The 23,558-nt window shown below is 34.9% G+C and overlaps 1 protein-coding gene across 4 annotated transcripts in view; it reads left to right on the top strand.

Moving 5' to 3' along the window:
• Positions 1-22,638, top strand: part of lap (phosphatidylinositol-binding clathrin assembly protein lap) — a 209,058-nt gene extending 186,420 nt beyond the window's left edge. For all 4 annotated transcript variants that reach the window (XM_081729828.1, XM_081729812.1, XM_081729821.1 and 1 more), the window contains 3 exons: positions 5,943-6,045; positions 9,521-9,577; positions 22,405-22,638. In XM_081729828.1, the coding sequence (XP_081585954.1) occupies positions 5,943-6,045; positions 9,521-9,577; positions 22,405-22,593 (349 nt within the window). In that variant the 3' untranslated portion in view covers positions 22,594-22,638. The remainder of the gene's footprint in view (positions 1-5,942; positions 6,046-9,520; positions 9,578-22,404) is intronic.
• Positions 22,639-23,558: the final 920 nt, after the last annotated feature.

Genomic DNA, 23,558 nt, shown 5'->3' with positions numbered 1-23,558 from the left:
GAAGTGTGGGGAACGTAAAGGGTACACTAAAAGTCCTCTTCGACCTATCCGTCGTTCGGGTAAATTTCATTGAGAAACAGCCTGACAGGATGTTGGTAGTGGGTTGGAGCACCATCTTGGAGATAAAAATCTCTCATCCTCATAAAGGTCTTTGATGACAGGTAAAATGGACGTCCAGCATCTTCCGGTACCCCTCACTGGTATTTGTGTTCTCAAAGGTAAATTCACGGCTTTATGCACGTGGATTTCCGGATTTACAGCGGACCAGGAGACACAATTGTATCGATTTACTGTGTCATTGAGTTTGAATATGGCCTCATCATACCACACGATCGTCTCTTGAAACGTTTAATCGTTATCCGCCATGTTCTGAAACCACTCACAGGACTTCGATCTACGATCTTGGTCGTCATCGTTTATTGCATGCAGCAATCTTGAAATGTAGGCTCTCGACTTTTCAACCCTCAAAGTGCGACAAACAATTAGGCGACTCATACTGGTTTCATGGACATACTATCACAGATTTCTATGGTGAGCGAGTGAATTGTTCTAAAATAGTATAGGAGTTAGCAGGACTTGCTGGCTGTGACAGGTCGTCCAGAATGGTTTTTATTCACATCTGAAACAACTGTTGGCTTCGAATTTACCACTAATTCTGAGATTTTTAAACGTATCGGTGATTGTGTTCCAAATTTATTTTGCCATTGTCGTTGAACCTCCCTGATTGTTTCGTACTTCATGTAACACCTAAAGACTGCCTTCCTTTCTTTAGTTGTCAGCCTTGTAGTCATGTTGCTTAACTCACGCCACCTACGCAGAAGAACCATTATCGGGATGCAATGTAATAACTGAACACCAAACAATAAACTATAACACTACCAAAAATGAGACTTTTCCGTAAATTCATTTCAGAGTTACCCACAGTTACATAATTCACAATTAAACACTGTATAATTTTATTTGAGCAACAACTAAAACTTCTAGTTTTTCCCAATACTTTTCATATTCCTCAGAAATTTGAAATTCCCATGGTAATGACGTCATAGATTGTGCGTCCAAATTCTTGCATATAGGGAAAGACGTGGCAGCAGTAAAATTAATAGTATTTTGTAAACATACTAATTTATTTTTTATTATTTTTTTATTTTTTTGTACTGATTTAGTTTTTCACTAAAATTCAGAAAAGTTGCAGAGAGTGTAATATACACAATAGAGATAAGAAAATTAACAGCTTATAATTTTATATTATCTTATATGCAAGTCGAGCAACAAAATGAACAAAGGAAATGTTGCGAATATGTGAATTTCAAGTGCGTTGCTATGCTTTTATTTTAATGTATATTGTTACTGGGCGCCTGTGTTAGAGGAAACTGCAGATTATTTCCCATTTCTTTGTTCAGCCTTAATGATCGTTTAATAATGGTTGATGTGTACAATTATGGGCATTAATAATGGAATTGCAACGAGTTAGTCATTACCAGGGCCCGGATTTTGTTGACAAGTCAACTTTTTTCTGTTACGCATAAGACAAGGTAAATTCTAATAAAAACGTTATCCATCAACTCTAGGTTCTAAAAATATATATTTTTAGGATCAACTTTTGATCACTTTTTGCCGTTTTGAAATTTCAGGTCATTTTTTAATATCTTAAGGTAATTTTTAGGTCACTTATAGTCTTTTTATTCTTCTTCTACATAAGGAAATCTTTAAATGAACACGGTTTACAGTTGTGGAAAAGACGAAGTTGAATAATCTCTTTTCTTGCTTCCTGACTATTGGGTGTGGAAAAACTGCATTCTTAACAAGCTAATGAAAACTAAACTGTAACTGGTTAACGAAAGGTGGGGGTTGGTAGGTGTCCAAACAGATAGTTTTGGGTTGTTGACCACAAAGGATGTGATCACGTGAATAACTAAAAATGGATTAGAAGGCGTACAAGGATTTTAAACAGGTTTTTATCTATTATTTTCATGTAGTCTGCACTTGCGAACTTTTATTATTTAAGAGTGCTTCTTAGTTTCAACTCGGGAGTGAATTGACGCTTTCAATACTTACAATGCCGTATAATGGACTGATCAACGGACATAAATGATCAATGGACTGCAACTAACTGAAACAAAACTTTTTGAATATGAGCGATAAACGTTAATTAAAATTCAATGGATATTTTTAAAATATCAATGTTTTACGAAATAAACATTTAAGAAAACACAAGTTTTAGGTCAATTTTTGTGAATTTTAGGGGCATTTTACAGGAATTTTAGTGTCATTTTTAGGCCACTTTCTAGAAAATTTTAGGTCAACAAGATCCGGGCCCTGGTCATTACACTAAATAATGTAATCATTGAAATGTTAGGATAAGTATAGATATATATGAGCCATTTTGTTATAATCACTCCTGCCCGTGATAAATGAATCCGATTGATAAAGGAACAAGAGCTGATATCGAGGTCATAGAACAGATATCCCGGCGCTTTCTGTTAGTAATCTGTGCTGTCTAAAAATTAGAAAAGCAGCCGATTATCAGCGTTTGCTGAAGAACAGATTGTGGTGATACAACACCTTGAATCAGTATTCTGAAGCAATGTGGCTTGTGGGCTTTTTCTGTATTATTGGTGCGAATACGTTTCTAAAGAGCACAAGAGACAAACTATGAACGACATCCATTCATATATTGATCGAATGGCTACCAACACTCAAATCGTAGCAGTTGTTGTAATAATGGTAACCAGAACATTGTTTCTTTAATATAGCACAGTCGAACTTTTTGTGTGTTTGGACCGTAGACAAAGTTGACTTTCAATACTAATTACCTTGCATCGACGACAGCAAGTGAAATTAACATAGAGTTGAACCGTGGACGTTTGGAAACTCGTCACCTGATACGACAAATCCAGATTTCTCATTAACCTTGTCGACAGGGAGCTCAAATGTACTGATTACGGTTGAATGATAATGGCATATGCATGTTCTGTTTTGCAGAAACAAGACTATGTTGGTCTCACATTATACAATTGTATTATTCTATGTTACTAATGGAAAAAATGTTCAATTTTTCTATTCAGTACAATAATTTCTAGAATAATTGTAATTCTTTCTAGTTTGACAGTAACAATTGTATAACAAAATGTTGTGTTTCACTTTTGAAGTATCACAATAAACCTAATATTGTTGGCACTTTGCTGCCTCAACAACTTTTTCTCACTTTATTATATTCTCTTCTGTCGCAACTTAAAATTTTCTTACTAGGTATTGATTATCTGCTTTCAGTACTCTACAAGTTCAATCGAACATACGTTGTTCGATTAGAAAAGCGTTTTCGCACTTCATCGCCATCACGTCGGAATGTACGTGATTTGACGGACCTGTTATGGTTATACACCCTCCATTCCAAAAGAAACCGAACGTTTAAAAAAAAACGAAAAAGAATGTACATTTTGGAACAAATCATTTTTATTAATCAATATATTCCCCTTCTGCATCGATACACATATTTGCACGCTCCAACAAGTTGTCAAACGACTTCTCCATGTCCTTTATTGGAATGGTCTTTAGGACGGCGGTCGTCGCCTTCTCAATGGCATCAATCGATGCGTGCCACTTTCCTTTCATCGCCAAATGCAGTTTCGGGAACAGATAGAAATCGCACGGAGCGAGATCTGGTGAATAGGGCGGATGATGCAACCGAATAATGTGATTTTTGACCAAAAATTCAGTTACAAGTCGCGAACGATGTGATGGTGCATTATCGTCCAAGAGAGTCAAACTGCCGATTTCGCGATATTCGGGCCGAATACAACGAATTCTTGCCAGCAAACGCTTCATGACGCCTAAGTAAAACTCTCCAGTGACTGTTTGGCCGGGCTGAACAAATTCTTTGTGCATAATTCCTTTTGAATCGTAAAAACAAATCAGCATCACCTTAACTTTTGACTTCACCAAGCGACTTTTTTTGGGTGTTCCTTCATCCGGCGCTCTCCATTCAGCACTTTGCCGCTTTGTTTCGGGCTCATATTCAAAACACCACGTCTCGTCACCAGTTACAATCGATTTCAAGAAGTTTTGATCCTGCCGAGCACTTTTAACGATGTCTTTGCAATGCGCAATTCGATCAACTTTTTGGTCTTCGGTGAGTTTGTGTGGTACAAACCGCGAATTAACCTTCTTAAGGCCCAAAACTTCGGTCAAAATGCGGTATGCGGTTGTTTGAGGAATGCCTAATTCCATTTCAATAACTTTCACCGACGATTTTTTGTTATGTTTGATGAATTCACGCACTTTTTCGATGTTTTCTTCCGATAATCCGGTTCTGGGACGGCCTGATCTTTCGTCATCATCCAGCGTCTCTCTACCCGATTTGAATCGCCTGAACCACTCGTAAACTTGCGTACGGGATAGACACTCATCACCATATGCATTGTGTAGCATTTGGTGCGTTTCACTAAAAGTTTTACCCAGTTTAACACAAAACTCAATTGCAGCTCGTTGTTTGAAACTCATTTTCCGACCGATGTACACAATGCACTGACAGTTGAAACGCAGTAACTTTGTTGCCGTGCATCCAAATGTCATGACATTTATACCAGTTGTCAATGAAGGACTACGCCATCTACCGGTAAAATATTACAACAGATGGCACTAGTGGTACTATTTGTTTTCAAAAGTTCGGTTTCTTTTGGAATGGAGGGTGTAGTTCTAGATACGAGGAATGTTCATTACGTTCTAAGCCTAAAGGCAGCACAACAATCGTGGGATGATGAAACTCGGTAAAACGTTTGCATTAGCCTTTTTTACTTAGGAACAAAACTACAAGGCGCTGTTTGTATTGTTGGATTTTATTACGGTGCAGAACGTTGATACCCAAGATATCTACGATACCCAGCGAGCACCTGTTTCCAAAACTGGTATTCAGCAGTGCGGATTCCAGAGTCTATTCTAGTCTCCAGAATTGGTTCCAAGTGACTTTCCTTGTTTCATAAACCAAAGAAGTACTTGCTTAGTTAATGATACAGCGACAATAGTGAGTTGATCTTTTTTGCTGTACAATACTGTTTTAAGGGATTGACAAAAAAAAAGTTTTTCCCTAGTATTCTAAATTATACTGATCGATGTGCTAAGTACGTTGCTATCAGGATAAGTTATGTAAAAATCTAAGTACGTACTTTCAAACATTCGTCTACTCTTTATATGTTAGGCGTCGAACTTACTGAACGCTCCTTGTAATAACCCAATATACCTATTGCCATCACACCAAATTGATACATTTCCAGTCTGCCTGTAGGTGGAAAGAAGTTATAATCTTATTAGGTAGATTGTCATAATGTAATGAGTTATCGGTAAATATTGTAATATTTCTAATTTTCGGGTAGTGTGGGAATCTGATTCCGTCGTCAAGCCGCAGGTAGTGTCATGTGTATAGATCTTGATGCTGTAAAGGGGCGTTAAATTAGAATCATTCAAATTAGAAATTAATATGGTATAGAAGTTGAAAGATGTACCACAATGAATTTACTAAAAGTCATATTAAAAAAAAAAAAAAAAAAAAAAAGTTACTGCAAACTTTAAAAAGAAAAAAGAAAAAAAAGAAAACTCATATAACAGGAAGTAAGACTATTTTTAATATTGTTATACTGCTTTCCAGAGTTTAGTGGCCAGGTTTTTTTTTTTTATAAACATTATCGTGAACTGTATATATTTTACTTTCTCTAAGTTGGATTCCTTCCCTTAAAACAAACATCATTATCTCTCTCTCTCTCTCTCTCTCTCTCTCTCTCTCTCTCTCTCTCTCTCTCTCACTCGCTCTTTCTCTTTTCTCTCTCTCTCTCTCTGTCTCTCTCGGAGGGAGCTTATAGCAATGCACAGTATAATTTAATAATTCCGATCGAAACACAACCAGGAGGACTTCGTTTAGATTTGTTAAAAATATTTATTCTTAATTTTAGGGGCGTGCAGTGGAATTCGCCAAAGAATGCAGCGAAAACTGGAACCGCAAGCTGGACGCCACAGCCCATGGCAGCAACGACAGGTGCAGGATACAGACCAATGGTAAGCAAAACAGATAATTAAGGATAGATTACAACTACAGTCAACTCAAACTAATGTAAAAATAAGTTGGTTTTGTTTTACATTGTCAATCTTCGGTAGACTTACAAACTGTACGGTCCAATATTCTAACTAGAAATGGTAATAGGTCAATTCTGGTTTTAATAGCTGGAGATGGAAGTTTTAAAATTGTAACCGGTTTCTCTGTCATTTGCGTTTATGTTAATCGCAATATATCGAGAACTGTAAAAATATTGCGAAAAAGTGTTTTTTTTTGTATATATATATATATATATATATATATATATATATATATATATATATATATATATATATATATATATATATATATATGAATTCAGCATCTTATGAACAAACCTCTCTTGTCTTATCACTCGACTGAAACAAAGTGGTCGAAATCCGTTGTAACTTATGATTTCAATATTGATAAATAGAGCAAAAGTGCTAATAAATAAGGATCAGCGACTTTTTTTTTTTTTTAAGATACGAATTTAGTGTCCAGAAAATTGGTTGTCGGTAAGAGAGAGCGAGAAACTTTTTCTTCTTTTTTTTTAAAATACAGATTGTTTTATAAGAACAGTTGCCATTTCTGCCCATAACCGTCTACTAAAACTGGAAGTAGTAGAATTTACTACAACTTCCGCTTTTAATAAATATATCTATATTGGATAAACGATAAAAGATAGCGTGAAATTGTTTTTTGATTGATTGAGCATTCCTCCATAAAATGGTTATTGAAACCGAACAGATAAATCTTTCTTCTGTTTAGAACATTGGACTCCTGTAGTTTGGAAATCTGCCGTAGTTCCACAGTGTCAAAAGGAACTCATTCGTATATTTAAATATAAACTTAAGTGCGGCATGAGGCATTTATTGCAACACTTTTTATTCAGTTACAATTGACATAGTTATTTATAAGTGACAGTATATATCACTACGCTATTATTTTTCTTGTTACGTAAATTTACCGAAATGGACTTAACAGTCGCCGCTACATAAGTTTATATTCACAGCAATTTCTTCCAATAATTTTCTTCACTCAATGCACAAATACTTTCCTCTTTCTTTTTTGGGGGGGGCACGGTAACTCAGTGGTAGCTTTCTTTGTTGAATTTGAAAGAGAAATTTATCGTGAAAGACTATTATTCGTAGTTACGTTAGTGTGATTTCGGTAATCATATCGTGCATATTCAAAGTTAATTTTAATTTTTATGTCTAGAACAACGAAATCTTAGCGCGAAAGTGAAAACCAAAATAAAAGGTACTTCGGTGATGAAGCAAAAGTGTACTAACCAACTAATAAGTAAATGGAACTAATTTTGCTTTTTAAGACTGGGCCGTTCATCAGCAAGTTATAGAAAGAACTGAAACAGTGTAAAAGGATACTATTGTGAGGTAAAGATTAATGTTGTTAATGAGTTAGACCAGGAATATTTGTTGTCATTATAACATATTGGCTGTAAGAGTAGTCCAATTACTTTGAAATGAATGGGTTTAACTCAGTTGTTGTAGCCGTGGAAGTTCATCTATTATTTAGGCTGTCTACTTCGATTATAAGCTAAAGCTTACTCTACATTAATTACTACTGTTATTCTCCTAAACACCTTTTTTTCATCCAGCACATAGTTAAATGAAATTAACACTATGTGTATTAAAACCACGCAGGCAACGTAAACCATCTCGAATACCATTAAAAGCTTTGGCTGAAACCTTTTCTCAATTTTTGTTTCCCATAAACGTCAAATTATAATCAAGAAAAATGGTTGGGATGACCTCTAAACCCAATGTGTTCCAATTACAACAAATACTCGTGGGCAAACTTGGTAACACCATTAATCTTAACCTGACAAATAATACTAGATGAGAAGAGTTGAGCTGAGTTGAGTATCAGTAATAACTGGACTTCTTGTCAAGTGTACTACACCATTTCCGGCCATTTCTTGCACAGAGGGGTGCCAAATTAGTTCAAGTACTGGATTATTAAGATTGCTTAGAATTTTATTACGTATAGGTTTGTAACTAATCGGTTAAACAATTAACGATTGAATTTATTAGTTAAAAAGTTCATTAAATTTTCCGTGAGTTAATTTTTAATCGATAGTCATTTAAAATTTCGTAATGATTAAAAAATAATTCTTAAGGTTTTTCACACAAATATGTGAAATTAATATCTTATGGTACCGTATTTTAATTTTGTTAATGATCAGTTTTGTTCGAACACAGTCACTTTTCATACTAGATTAATTTTCAAATACCGTTCTGTATCCAATAAATTTTACGGAACGTTTTAAACTGAAGGCTATTTTCATTGCATAGTAACTTTAATTAATTATTTTTGAAGTTATTTTAACCGGTACTTTTTCTGATATTAAATTTTATTATATTTTCATGAGCTTGATGTTCAGTTTTAACCCGTTAAAATTTTTATTTTTTCCGAGTATTATTATGTGATGCAGCAAATACAGTTTAATACACATTGGCACAGCACAGATTGTCACAAAGGTGATATACAATAACACAAATTGAAGTTAAGTACCAATATGCGATGCAATGCAGGATACTGCACACAAAAGTTTAAATTCATTACGCAGTATGAGCGATTTGAAACGTGTCACTACAAATTAAAATTTCATACATTGTTGGTGTGGAGTCATAACACTGTTATTGATAACAACAATGTGAAATAGAAAAGGAAAAATGTTTTTGAGGGCGGGACTAGGAGAGGATAATGTACTTTTATGAGGGGAGCTAGTGTCGTGTGTCCAAATTTCCACACAGCTGTTTTAAGCCCTAGTTTTATTTATTTTTATGACTCGTACAAAAGCACAATTAACTTTCTAAATTGAAATATGCTACTTTGAAACCTCAAAGAATATAACAATTATGACAGTTCTTCGCAGTAAGAAAGGAAATCCAGAAAACAAGCTTCAAGTAAAAAAAACATTTGAAAATTGTTGGATACTACAAGTAACGAATACTCAAAAATGATTCGTAACTAGTTCCGCAATACTTGTCAAATTGTTTTAGTTTTATTTTCCATAAGTAAAAGCTTTGCTTTGTATATAATTAAACACAAACAATTTGATGATCAAAACAATTTATTCACATTAGAAAACTACATATGTGACAATTTCGCCAACTAACACTTCGGCTTCCTCAGACACTATTGATCTCATAATATCTGATGAAGCCAAAGTGTTAGTTGGCGAAACTGTCACACGTATGTAGTTTCCTAATCTGAATATATTGTTTTGTTAATCAGATAAGTTTGTGTTTTCGTTAGTGTAATGATAGGATAGGTGAACATAGTTATTTATGTAGGTGCGCGAAACATTGTTCCTTACATCTACATAATTCGATTATTTACGTCTTTTCTTTCAATACCAAGTTTGTATAAACGTTGTTTTTCTAGTCTTATGCTATGGCTTGGTATTGCTTAGAAAAATCAATTTTTCAGGGTCAGAGCATTGGGGGAATGCCGGTTGGAGGCCAGTTTCCTGCAATGCAGCAGATGGTAAGAAATTGACAGTAGTTGATACTTCACTTCTGAATTTCTTAGATATAAGCAAGTACGACTGAAAAATTCATACTAAAGCTTTTAATTTTGCTTCTGTTGTACGTCCGTGGTACGAGTTTTTTTAATATTTAAGTAATTTTATCGAACGGACTTGAAGTGTAAGTAGCCCTTTTACTGTAGAATCTATAAGTTTGTAAGGAATAGACAGGAAAGCCACAAGGTAAAATCAAACGGTAAGCATTTTATCAAACAGATATTTACGAGAGATGTTACCCGTATGTTTCTAGCGATGATTTTATTTCCAATAACCTAACATTGAAAATGGACCTAACACGTATTACAGTAGGATCCCGTTATTTTCCGACTTCGGAGATGTTTTTTTTTTTTTTTTTTACCTATAAATTTGTTCTCTATGAGACATTAGTTCAATTGAGTAATATTAAATGGTGCCGCACGCGACCTCAAAAAGTTTGAATGGATTTACAATATAAGGGAAAGGTACTTTGTAAGTTTGGCATGGCTAGTGAGAGTGATGCCATATCTTGTATAGTGGCAATGGAAGTAGAACTGAATTATCTACTGCATACTATCACCATAGCGGTCATCTGGGATACAGGCCCACAATTTTTAATAGGAATGGGGTAAAGTGACATCGTTTTAGGTATCTTCACAACACACATTTGATGATATTTCCGTCATATCTCTAAATAATTTAATAGTTATTATCTTAATAATACATGTATTTTTCCAAACTTACAAGGTATTTTTGCCCCATATTTTATGTATTGAAAACTTGAGGTTGTGCGCAGCACTAATAATTATTAAATTGAGCAATTTTTTCTCGTAGGCCACTTTGGTCTGATATTTTGGAGTAAGACTCAAAAAAGACTCGGAGCACTCTAGTATTATACAGGGTGTTTCAAAAAGACACGGCAAAAATTCAGGGGCAGATTCCTGATGGGTAGACAAGTAAAAAAGTTCATATGAACATATGTCCGGAAATGCATCGTTACAGAGCTATAGCCACTGACACCACCCGACGGTGTGAAATAGTCACCTTCTGTCCAGAACTGTTTCCCGACGTATTACCAGAGTGTCGTGTGTGAAAGAATATGCAACACAGGTTCGAACGAAATTAATTATGCCGATTGCGCGTTGAATGGTACAAGAATCAGAAAAAAAGCACTCGCAAATAATGCATAATAATTGGTATTTTTAATGTCCGTATTGGAAAGTGCAACACTAATACAAATGGCAGTGAGAAAAGCAAAACGACACAGGGATAATCATAAAGTCCAAAGAACCAGCATCAAACAAGAGTTACAACCACAAACAGTAAATTGTGTGCATCACCAGCGCTACAAAATCGATACTGTAGTACCTTACAGTAAGTGCTGAAAATGTCTTTCTTCTGCCCGAATGCAAGCTGCAGCCCGTCGCCGCATGAATGAACGAACGCGTGCCCAAGTACAAGCGGTGTTCCGTAGTCGCTGGCAAGCTGCTTCGATACGAATACGAAGCGTCTCCTCAGTATCCACAGCAGATGCGTAGACCAACGGCTTTAAATGTCTCCACAGATCCCCTTTTTCCTGATTCTTGCACCATTCAACGCGCAATCGGCATAATTATTTTCGTTCGAACCTGTGTTGCATATTCTTTCACACACGACACTCTGGTAATACGTCGGGAAACAGTTCCGGACAGAAGGTGACTATTTCACACCGTCAGGTGGTGTCAGTGGCCATAGCTCTGTAACGATGCATTTCCGGACATATGTTCATATGAACTTTTTTACTTGTCTACCCATCAGGAATCTGCCCCTGAATTTTTGCCGTGTCTTTTTGAAACACCCTGTAATTACCAACGAGAGTAATTCATATTATGTTCGAAAGATAAGTTTGTGTTCTTAATGTTCGCACACTAAGTAATGGTTCCGTATTAATAGTTATCTATAGTTGTTGTATACGTATATTTTTTCTTTAAATATTTATTTTTTCAATATAAGAGTGAGTCATATTTCATCCGTAAAGGCGATAAGAATATAAAGGTATAGATATTTAGAATAATTAATATACGTTGCCATAATTAAACGGTCATGTAATTTATTTCAAGTCCTCTTACTTAACATCTCTACCAATTCTTCCACTTCCGGTTTAAATAGAGTTAATGGAGGAGGTGAAACCTAATTTAGGGACACTGAATAGATTCCGAAAAGCTGCTTCTCGATATCTTTTACCATGTTTGCTCTACTGAAATAAACTTTATTTTTCTGCCACTTCGGTTTCAATACAAGGTTATTGCAGGAGCTGGAACGTGTTCTTGGAACGCTGAATCAATTCCAAAGAACCGCTTTCTTCCCGTTTTTGCTCTATGGAAATCAATAATGAAACTGGAAGTACTAGTAAATTTGAACCACACGACGATGAATTGATCGCAAAAAGAACAGCTTGTCTGTACCTATTATTGGTTTTCTACTGAGGCGACCAATGTTGAAGCTGGAAATGGTTTATTTCTACCACTTCTGGTTTGAATAGAGGGTTAGTGGAGGAGATGGAATTTATTCTTGGGACGCTGAATCGACTGCAAGAATTAGTTCTTGACATATCTTACCATTTTTGTTCTGATACCTGTTGGGACATACGGACGGACGGACATAACCATTCTATGGATGAATTAGGCATGATGTATTTCTGCTGGTCCTTCCGGCATCATTTGTGTCCGGTGGAGTCCAAAGCCTTGCGCAACATATGGAATTTACTTTTTTTTTTTTTTTTTTTTTCGAATAATATAATGAGAGAATAGCACTTTCTTTTTAAATTTCTGAAAGATGATTTAAAGAACAAGCTGATTAAAAATAAGAAAGGTAGGAAGGTAGGAAATAGTGAAACATAAACACTGGCGTATGCTTTATTTATCTAGCAGACGTTTTGTTTGGGACCGAAAATGTGACTTTTGGAATCTTTACTTTGGTTAACAGCGGAAGTGACGAAACTGCTTGACTCCTCCATGAGACTTCCGTCATTTATGCATAGCATAATTTGGAGTAAAATAATAATAATAATAATAATAATAATAATATAATGAAGTAATAGTAGTGTTATCGAAATTTAAGAGTATTTCATTGTTAAATACGCATTCTAGAAGTTCATGCAGTAAAAACAAAATAAATTTTCTTTTAGCCGAAACTTTTTCCCATTACACCTTTCGTATAATAATTGTACTATTCTTTAAACTATATCTGCCAAATATTTCGATTCCTATTTAGGTTCTAAATAAAGTTAGAAACTTCACTTCAAATAAATAAATATAAAATGTACAAAACATTTAGGGGATCAGCTAATTACGACCAATCACCCTGGAAATTTTGCAAAAGATTATTTGTGTGAGCTTGATTTTCGGTTCCTTAGCCGATGCAGTCTTGTAATGAAGTATTATGGCTACTGCACGGTATTTCTGCAAATGACAGGGCAGGTAATTATATAATTGTGAAGAAGTTGATATTGACGGACATGTGCACAACAGCAAATAAACTTCAGTAAGGTTTGTGATCCCCTTGAACTGCTAACACCACTGCACACCTGTTTGGCATGAACTAAAAGAGGTTGTCGATGATATTGTGAGGCAGCCTCTTCCTTCAAAAGGGCCAATTCCAGCTTTTGCAGAGTTGGAGGTGTCGGCGGAAGTGCAATGCATTTTCCCAGGGTGTCTTATATATATTCTATTGGGTTAAGATCCAGGGAAAAATGTGACCAAACAATCCTCGCTGTGCTCTCCTGTAACATATTGTCCACCATAGATGCACGATAGGACGAGAATTTTCCATGAAAATGAACTAGAAATGACTGCTGTAGCCAACGACGCAATATGAAGCCTGGGGATCTAATCTGGACCGGTGGGCTGTCAAACTACCATTCTCAATCATGCTGATCGGTACTTGGTCACAAGAGATGCACGTCGACTCCATAATTCCACCTCTATCATATTGGGATATTTCATGCACACAGTCGGAACAATTGCCACTTCTTGTTTTCCAGTATGCATCGATTGTTGAACTACAGACTAAAGCACTATTTATCTGAAAAGGGAACGGAACTTCACTCGCGATCTTCTGTATCCCAGTTTCTATGTGCATTATGCTTTACTCCCGGTAGTGGAACACAAACCAACGACGTTCGTGCATAAAGATCACTTTCCATGTCAGTTGCATATGGTTTGAGTTGATACCTGCGCCAGGTGCCATGAGAATCTCACTCACGTTCTAGGTCTGCCCCTCTTCCATTCTCTCAATGGCTCTTCAAATTTCGAGATTCATGTAAAGCACGCTGTTGTAGCGTTGTTCCAATTCAACACAATAACTCAGATCCACTCCCTCACGGTCACCACCAGACAACTAGGATTTCCATATGGCATTATAATTTTCGAGTCGCACTACCAGATGTCAAGCATACCTTATGACGTCAAACATGACTCCCATATATATACTCGGGCCCATTACAAAATTCGCACCTTTTAAAGAAACACTTCAATGTTTGATGTACAAGCCTTAAATGTAGCTATGAAATTCTTAATCTCAAGATTTGCGCTAACTACGACCTCATTTAGTTCCTAAGTTAGAATATTTTTCTTCATAAACCAACTAAAGAGCCAACAAATTTTGTATTCTTGAAATTTTTATTAATAATTAACAACCACAATTTATTTGGCAAAATTCAAAGGGCTCTCTGTTAATGCTAAATACGGACCTGATACTTGTCCAGAAGAAAAAAATGATTGAATTGATTTAGTCCAATTGTTTGAATTACTAGTATTCTGGGTCCAAAATATGACCTCTCAGAAAACTTCCATTAAAAACGGAACCGCTACCTCGAAGAAGACAGTAATACTATACAACTTCATGACCATACCACTATATGGCATTTTCTCAATAAGAGTAGAATTACTGTATAGTTAAGCAGGAGCAATTAAGCTTCAGTTGTGTACATATGATTTAAGTGTTTTTAAGATCACCATAACAGTTACATGGTCAAATTTTTCAACCTGAAATAGTGTAAACCTTTAAAATTCCTGTGGTTTATAATAGAATAGAATAGAATTAAGAAAAAGTGTTTTACGTGTACGTTTAGAAAATGTGCATAACACTATATAAAGTGTTGTTAAGCGTGTTGATTGATGTTGGCCAAAATAAATATTTAAGTTACTGTAACAATTTATCTATATGAAAAAAAAATGCTCCAGCAACGACCATCATCCAGATACACCAAAGGTGTACAATGACCGTGGGCTACCATACCTGAGACATTCAGTATTTATACAATCGGGTATTTTCCCGAATAGTTGCTTTTATGACTACTCAAGATGGTTATACGTGCTATTAAGGGAGTATTGTATATTTTTGAAGACATCGTGTATAACAGTCGGGGTGTCCCATGGATGTCATGTTGGGATTACTATTATCTTGGACTAGTTCCATGAATTCCTAATTCGTAAATGTAGATCCCTCAGCATACATAATATGAATTACTTACCATGAAATGAGATCAAATATTTAGTTTTACATTCCTTGGTGTAATTTAGAGAAAACATATGATTAATGAAAATGAATGATTATGGAAGAATTTGAGAAATGAGAATGTGGGAATAAACAGGAAAACACCAACAAAACTCACGGAAACTATGCCAATCACAAACTCATATCTGAAATCGAACCAGGAACCCCTTACACCAGGGACGAGCGCTCTACCACAGCCCCCGTATCCCAATAATAATACACGTTTGTATTTTTTTTTAATAGATTTGAATGACACCACTGGATAGAACAAATATTTTCATATATAAATCCATTATAACAAATAATAAACCTTGATAAACTACTATGTATGAGTTCTTTTGCTTATTTTACTCAAAAAAAAATTCAGTGATAATTTCCCCATATTGATTTTCAGCAATTACTACCTGCCTGGTACAAACATCTACCTGCAGATTATACTTGCAGACTGCAGGTCTTTTGAGTTAAAATTACAAGAAGAGGGTTGAACGTATTTTTGCTCTCTTCTGAGACTTTGGCGAAAGAATTCCTTCTTTCACTTCTGTACAACCTATACTTAATACATTGAAATAATTATATTCTTATTGAACTTCACACCATGTTCATATTCGTTTGCCAATAACCTTGGAACAAATTAAAGAACTATTTTCTTTCATTTGTGATGTAATTCTGTGGAAGGAAGTAAAGACAGTGTTCCATTTATTTCGTTGTTTATGTAAGAATATTAATGGAGTGAGTAAGCACTTCATTTTAATTTAACGTCCTACAATTATGCATGAAGGCTAAGGAAAATGGGGAAGATGAGATGGATGATAATGGTGGAAATGAGAAAGTGGGAGGAAACGGAAGAACTCGGAGACAATCCACGCACATGGCATTTCTGCACTGCAAAGCCCACTTAGTGGGAGCTGGGATCGTACCGGGGTCTCTTGCGCCTGAAATGAGCACACTACTACCGAGCAACCGCGGCCCCAGCACTTGGTTGTACGGAAATAGACATACTAAAGATGTATATATGCATATCGTAATGAAAATGAAATCAGTTTAGTTTAACGTCCCACGTTATGCCTTTTAGGCCAAAGGAGACTATAATTGAGGCAAGTAAATTTTGGTGGGAAAATTAGTAGAATTAAAATGTGGGAGGAAACGGGAGTACACCGAGAAAAAAACATGGACACGATGTTGTCCTCCACAAACTTACTTGGCCGGGGATCGAACATACGTATATCTTAAAGGACACTTTGTTTTACTTTTCCCGTTTCTTCAGTGCTACCAATTTTTTTTTCTTTTTTCTAAACATTTTATCCATCATACTTAAGAAAGATTAATGTATCAGTAGCCAAGCCATGAAATAAGCCGATGAACAAAATAACTGTTAGTCAGAACTTGTTTTACCATTGATCCCATCCTCGCGACTAAAAGTTGAAGAGAAATCGAAATAAAGTACGAGTAAGCAATTGTTTCAGGCGATGCACTGATCACTCGGTTGAACGAATGAAATTATAGTGCCAAACTAACTTATAATTCCTCGGTTACAATTTTAAATCTGAAATAATAAAGCCTTTAAAATAGAAGTATTGTTTTCTTAAATATATGGATGCATCTTTTGCTGTTTTAGATTTTGGCCAAACATTAAATGTGGTACACTCCAATGATGTAGCAAGTGACGGTTTAATATATAGAATAATTTTATTTTGAAACCATCCATTCGTAATAATTTTTCGTGCTGTTTAATCCTTGTGGCTTTTCCCTGTCTGTTTCATTCATTATAACAAATAGCATTCGAAGCAAATAGTAAAATTTTCCTCATTCTAAATTCAGAAAGCAGTTTAACACATTTCTTAACTTCAGGACACACGAAGTTTTTATTTGCTTTTATTTTCCAGTGTGTAAGACGGATCCCAAAATTTTAGTTTTTTAAATGAAAAAACTAAGTTGACAGAAAAAAGTGACTGTGATTTAAAAATAAAATACTGTAATAAATTTTGAATAGTGCACTGGCCTTTTTAGAAATATACAAACCTCAATTATTGCCATTTGAACCTTCTTTCTTTACTTACGTTGTCACCATTAATGTATTTTTCTTCCTCTGCATCGTCAACGTCTTTACTCAAAAATATACTCATTTCCATCAAGAGCAAATGACAATACACACAAAAGACTTAATGACAGTGTGTTCGTTCACTTTCGACCAAGATGTCTTAACATGTGTCTAATTGAAGATCGTTTGACGAACACCATTCGGCGTCAGTTGATAAACTCATTTGTTCAACTCTTCTTTCATGTACAAGGTGTGATCGAAAAGTACGGTGAATATAGTTGCACAGTGCCATCTATCGGTGTATCCATTTCAATTAGTAAGCCCGGTAGCCAAACTTTTGGTACAGTCAGTGTCGAGTTTAAACGAGTTATGACATGTTGGCTTCCAGAGGCAGAAGAGTGAGAACGTATTAAGAGTGTCTGTCGCGCGCCAATATTAAGTTTTGTTCGAAGCTGCAGAAAGGTGCCAAAGAAGCTCACAAAATGTTAAAATCTGAGAGTGGCGATGAACCGGTGGCATTGAAAACTGTTTACAAGTGGTGTGTGCGATGCAAAAGCGACAAGGAGTGGGTTAGGCAAGAAGTAGATGAAAACGAGCAACGATCAAGACGTCCTTTGACGTCGAAAAAATATGAAAACGTGCAAAAAGTGACAAAAATGATTTGTTCCAACAGGCGAATGACTATTCGAGAGCTTTCCGAAGAACTAAACATTTCTTGTGAGTCCGTGAAAAGCATTTTAACCGCCGATCAAAAGAGCAAATGGCTTCCTTCTTTACCAGAGGAACGCGCCACTTCACACCTTGCTTTTAATGCACGAGTTTTGGGCCGGAAAAGTATCCTGACTGTCCATATCCACCTTACCAGATTCATCACCATGCGACTTCTGGCTTTTCCCAAAAACTAAAACCGTGGTTAAAGAAAAAGTTTTGATACTATTCCTAATATTGAGAGGACCACGACAGAGCAGCTGGACTCCCTTCCAAAATAAGCCTTCTATAAATGCTTGCAATCATGGATTCAGCGTTGGGATAAGTGCATTGCTAGCCAAGGACAATACTTTAAAGGAGATTAAATTATTACTTTGTTTCTAATAAAATTATTCACCATATTTTTTGATCACATTTCGTACACTTTGAAAGGAGCTTTCTTCTTTAATAGCTTACAATTTCTCCTTACCTACACTTTGTCAAACCATACTTTCATGCTATTTTCGTCCATCCATTCTTTTTCATGCACATGCACAACCAAACCTGGTTATGTATTTTCCTTAGGTTGTGCCCTGTACACTCATTTTGTAGTGCGCTCCCCGTTTTTAAGCCGTATTTTGAAGGCAGTGAAAGATCGTCTTACACACCGAAAAATATATTATTTTAATTTTTTTTTTTCATCTTCTGCTTGCATTGTGGAATGTTGATTAAAAATTCTTATCTTCCTTATCATACTTTGTTTCTTCAGTTCTTTTATTTTATTTTCAGAAGTATCTGTAATAAGTATATTACAGATAAACGTAGTAATTTAAGTAATTGTTTTATACTTATGCTTTCTGTCCTTTATTTTTTATCAGAAACAAACACCTCTGTGAATATAATATTCTAATCCTTTTACAGCGGTAATATTCTTTACTTTAATTTCTATTGTTGAATTCAGTACCTTTGTTTCTGCCAGTATATTATGGTCCCCATATACGAAAGATGGTAATCCCAGTAACATTAAGAAAAAAATATATATTTGAGTATTTTAAATGCCAGGATACCAGAGTAATGAACCTGAGCAAAATCTGACGTACTTGTATATAATGTATATTAAAGCACTTATTTGAAGAATGAACAAAAATTGATCAATTATCTATTCTTGTAGTCTAAGTAAAATATTCTGTGCAATGTCAGAAAAAAATTCTATATATAATATTTATAAAAAGCACTTCCTTTTACAAAGTATTATGTATATAGTGCACGTAAATTTATCCACATATTGCATTCAAATAAGCTTGGTTATCTGCTTTTATTCTAAAATATGTGTTGATTATATGTAAAATTATATAAATTTTATTTTTGTGACTTCCTTTCACACAGATGCATAAAATTTCTCTTACTCTGGTATTTGTGGTATTCTACATGCAGAAAGTATGCTTCATTTAAAACCTATACAGTTAAAATAATTTTCGGTACATTTGTAGAGAGAGAAAGAAAAATCATATTCTGAGAAATAAGAGAAATCAGCCATTGTTTTTCGTACTGCATTGTCTGTAGTTATAGACGTCAAGAAATTAAATTTTCAACATCTTTAAATTTGAACTTCAGATTTGAAATTTAGCGAAAATTGCGTTTAGATAGTTCTAATTGAGTAGTCAAATAATTGTAGTCAATTAACTAACGAATAATTGTACATATCAACGAATTAACGTTTTCTCCTTGTTTATACAATAGGAGAACGATACAGAATACTGTGATACAGTATTCATCTCTGCAGTAATTATGTAAGTTGTGAATTGGTGAATGTGAGGTTGTTAGTTTTTAATTTTAATCGCATCCTAATACCTAGTTCACTCAAACAGAATAAATGCAATCTACATTTCTAAAATAAGACTATTAGTAGGCAAAATTCACTTCAAAAGTACTTCATTTACTGTCTTAGCTGGTACCTCTGTCATGGATTTGTTTTCTAGGAAAATTATTTGCAATGCCATAATAAACAATTCACACAATAGAGACTCAATTAATTCTCCATTACGTGCAGTCAACGGATATTATTTTCAAGCTAACAGAGGAACAAAACTTCATTTCCTTTCTTTTATTATTGTTGTTAACCATATTATAATCGAGAAACAACCGATTGAAATAGAGCATCGTTCTTGATGTGTCAACTTTCATCAAAGATGAACAGCTCTTTGAGAAAGATTTCAGAAAGTACTCAACTACAAAATCATTATGTATATTCTTTAGTAAAACACTTGCTAGACATTCCACAACATAATGAATTATCATTATTGCAAACAATTTAGTTATTGTTGATGAAATGTAATAATGTATATATGCATACAACCTATATCAATCGAACAAAAATCTCTTTGTTTCTCCATTTGACTCTCACTAGGATTAAATTGTTAACTGTAGATCTAAGTGAAGCATGCTGTAAATGCAACTATTATTTATCTTAAGGTTTAGCAGATATTTTCAAAGTAAATAAATATATTGATTAGCATTGCAATTTATTTTATTTTAATATTTGAGCATTTCTTAGTATTATTTCGTCAGACAAAGATTAAACAAGTTTTACGGATTAAGATATTCCTCTCACTTGTGCTCAGCAGCGGCTCAACAGATGCTTAGTTACAGAATATGCTTATGGTATTAAGTGTCTTTTTAAATACAGTATATGATGTTAACAAGAAAAATAAATTTTGTCGTCTATTATCAAAGGAAAGAACAAGGTAACAGCTGCTACAGCTATAGTAGTATATGGTGATAAGTATTTTGACGATAGTACCATAGTACCAGGGTTTGCCATAGTACCAGGGTTGGCAAAAACCATGATTTTTATTGAATTTTTTTTTTTTTTTTTTTTTTTTTTTTTTTTTGTTTAAACCAGGTTTTTTGTTTAAATAATCTGCTCTGTCTTTATATCAATTCGTCTTCGTGTTATTATGCAACAACCGTGTTACGCTGGAAGGGGTCATATAAGCCTAAAACGGAATGCAAACCGCTTCTCGGTTTACACCTGAGAGAAATTGTCCTCCATTTGGACTCTAAATCGGGACTAATTGGGCAAAAATGCGATACGTCTGCCGACTCACTCACGAAGGACTCTTGATAAAAATACGTTGTACTGATCTTTACATATTTGTTAATATAATTGTCAAGTCATTTCAGAAGAACAAAAAGACACAGTTGCACAAGTGAAGCCATTATACAGAATTATATATGGGCAATTTCAAAATACTGCAGAGTACAGAACTAATGTAGTCCAAGTTAGTTCACTACGACTTTTATTAGTCCAAATTAAAGAAATACGACGACTTAATTTGCATATCAGTAAGAAAAGTGAATAAAGATACTAATTATTTGAGTCCACTTTGGCTCTGACCCATTTATACATAAATAGATACCAAAGATACTTCTGATTTCAGTAAATGCCTCTCGTGGGATTGTATGACCTTCCTCTCGCAAAAAAGTATGGCATTTCGATATATTTTATCAATACTAAACATTATTAAACGAAACAATATTTAGAATTTTTCTTTGATTGCAATTGCATAACAATAACAACAACAAATTATAAAAAAAATCAAAAACATTCATAAATTTATAAAAAAGAAACAAAAGTTGCTTTTGTAGTATAATCTCTGAGTAATGAATGCGGAATTTAGGTCTGAATATAATACGAATAATATACTGGAGTGAAATGTGATAACCCACAAATGTGTGTTCATCAAGATTTTATGAACACCGTGGTTTAAACCATCTTGGTTGAAACCAGCTAACCGTGCATAGTACAGTCTTTCTTAGTTGTCTGTAGCTTTTTTTTCAATTTGCGTGCATATTGTAGCATTTGTTGTCAGTTCATTCTGCATGAAGCATACATTTTACTGGGTGTTACTAAAATATGTGGACAATAGAAACAGCCACAGAAGTTTATTTCTGATTTACTACTTGAAATCGCCTAAAACTATCAGTACATATGTATGTTGGTTTTTCATTACTTGCGCCAGCAGTTAGCAGTGTTTAATGTGAGTGTACACATTGTATTTTGTTACAATATTACACAAGTTTTGAGATGTGCATATACATATATATTAATACTTAATGATCTCCTTTTGCCGTAAGATGAAAGGGGCCTGTTTATGTAACTATGGATTAATTTCGTGTAATTTCGTAACCAGAACAACACCAATGTCTCTAAATTCTATTTTTTTAATGAAATCTTACTCGAAATATACCAAACGACTTTACGTGTATGAATCTTACAAAACGAAGTTGTTTATAGGGTAAGGTTCTTCAGATAAAAGTAATCCGAACATGGTCGTAATGCAATGCTAAATCAATATATTTTAAGATACTTTTCTATGCATGAAGTCTTCACATACTTGACTTGCACCACTGTTAAATATTCTTTTAAAATTATAAGCACTTTTTCATTTCTTAAACATGTAAAACTTTTAATGCTAGTATTGTAGTGGCTTTTTCGTAGATAATATTTCTACTAGTGGACAATAGAGTTACTGGAGTATTTTTTGTCAGGGCATGCGGCCAATGGGGGCAGCACCTATGATGGGTGGGGCAGGCATGTTAGGTGGTGGTGGGATGATGGGAAGTCCTCGAATAGGAGCTCCAGTGATCGGAGCAGTGGGTCAGACACCTGTTCCTCCTGCACAGCCACAACAAATGGGGGCCAACCCTCAACAGCTGGACCCCTTCGGAGCTCTGTGAAAGGCAGAAAATGAGAGAGAATATAGGTAGGCATATCAATGTCTATTTATGTTTGTGATGTCTACTATTGGTTATCGGACTTCAAAATTGAACTTTCGTGGCTTTTTTTAAATGTTCAAAACCATTTTTCACCTTCTTTTTAACTTTACTCAAGATTTGTGTATTTTTAAGTGCATGTAAGTATAAGTATACATATGTATAATAGTGTAAGCGTACCTAGTTTGTTTATAAGTACGTATTGTTGCAGCCAAGTTTACAGTTAACCTAATGAACAACTTTCGTAATCGCAGCTATTGTAGTTAGTCGTGCCTTTTTCAATTTAGTAATATGAATATTTTTTTTATGGAATAGAAATGGAATCTAAATTATACATAATCTGCAAAAGTTGTGGGAATCTCAAATCAGATTTTGCCACTCCCCGTAATGGAATATCAGTACAAGTCCTGCACTGAAGTCAAAGAAATTTAGTGAACAATGACTAATTCTCAATGTGAAACTGTTGTAGGATGTTACCAGAGTTGCTCTTCTCACCGCAAAATATCTCAAAGTTCAGGTCGGTCGATTGTGCAGGCCCTAGCAAATATTAAATTTCTTCAAACTATTCTGTCCTCAGTCTTACATAGGCTTTCCGTATGGCTATATGGTTGGCACTCGAGACCCGAGTTTAATTCCCAATGGGAGCTTTTGTTCACCAAGATGTAGGTCCATGTCGTATAGGACTTCAGTATTGAAAGAGGTGCTAAATTCCATATCAAATGATAAAACAATAGTCATATAATGTACTATTCTTGGTCCGTAGTGACATATTTAGTTGATTAATTTCAAGTTTAGCATTCTGTTTAGTACCGAGGCTACAGACGACATGGGTCTACAGTTTAACGTGGGATCCGAACTACATGAGCTCCCATCGGGAATCGAACCTGGGTTTTTGCGCGCCGATGAGCATTACATTCAGGATGCGGTAG

This window comes from Thermobia domestica, chromosome 1 (assembly GCF_964235325.1).
Source record: "Thermobia domestica chromosome 1, izTheDome1.hap1.1, whole genome shotgun sequence".
Taxonomy (NCBI): domain Eukaryota; kingdom Metazoa; phylum Arthropoda; class Insecta; order Zygentoma; family Lepismatidae; genus Thermobia; species Thermobia domestica.
Note: the sequence above shows the minus strand (reverse complement) of the source record. Positions and strands in the feature narration are given on the sequence as shown.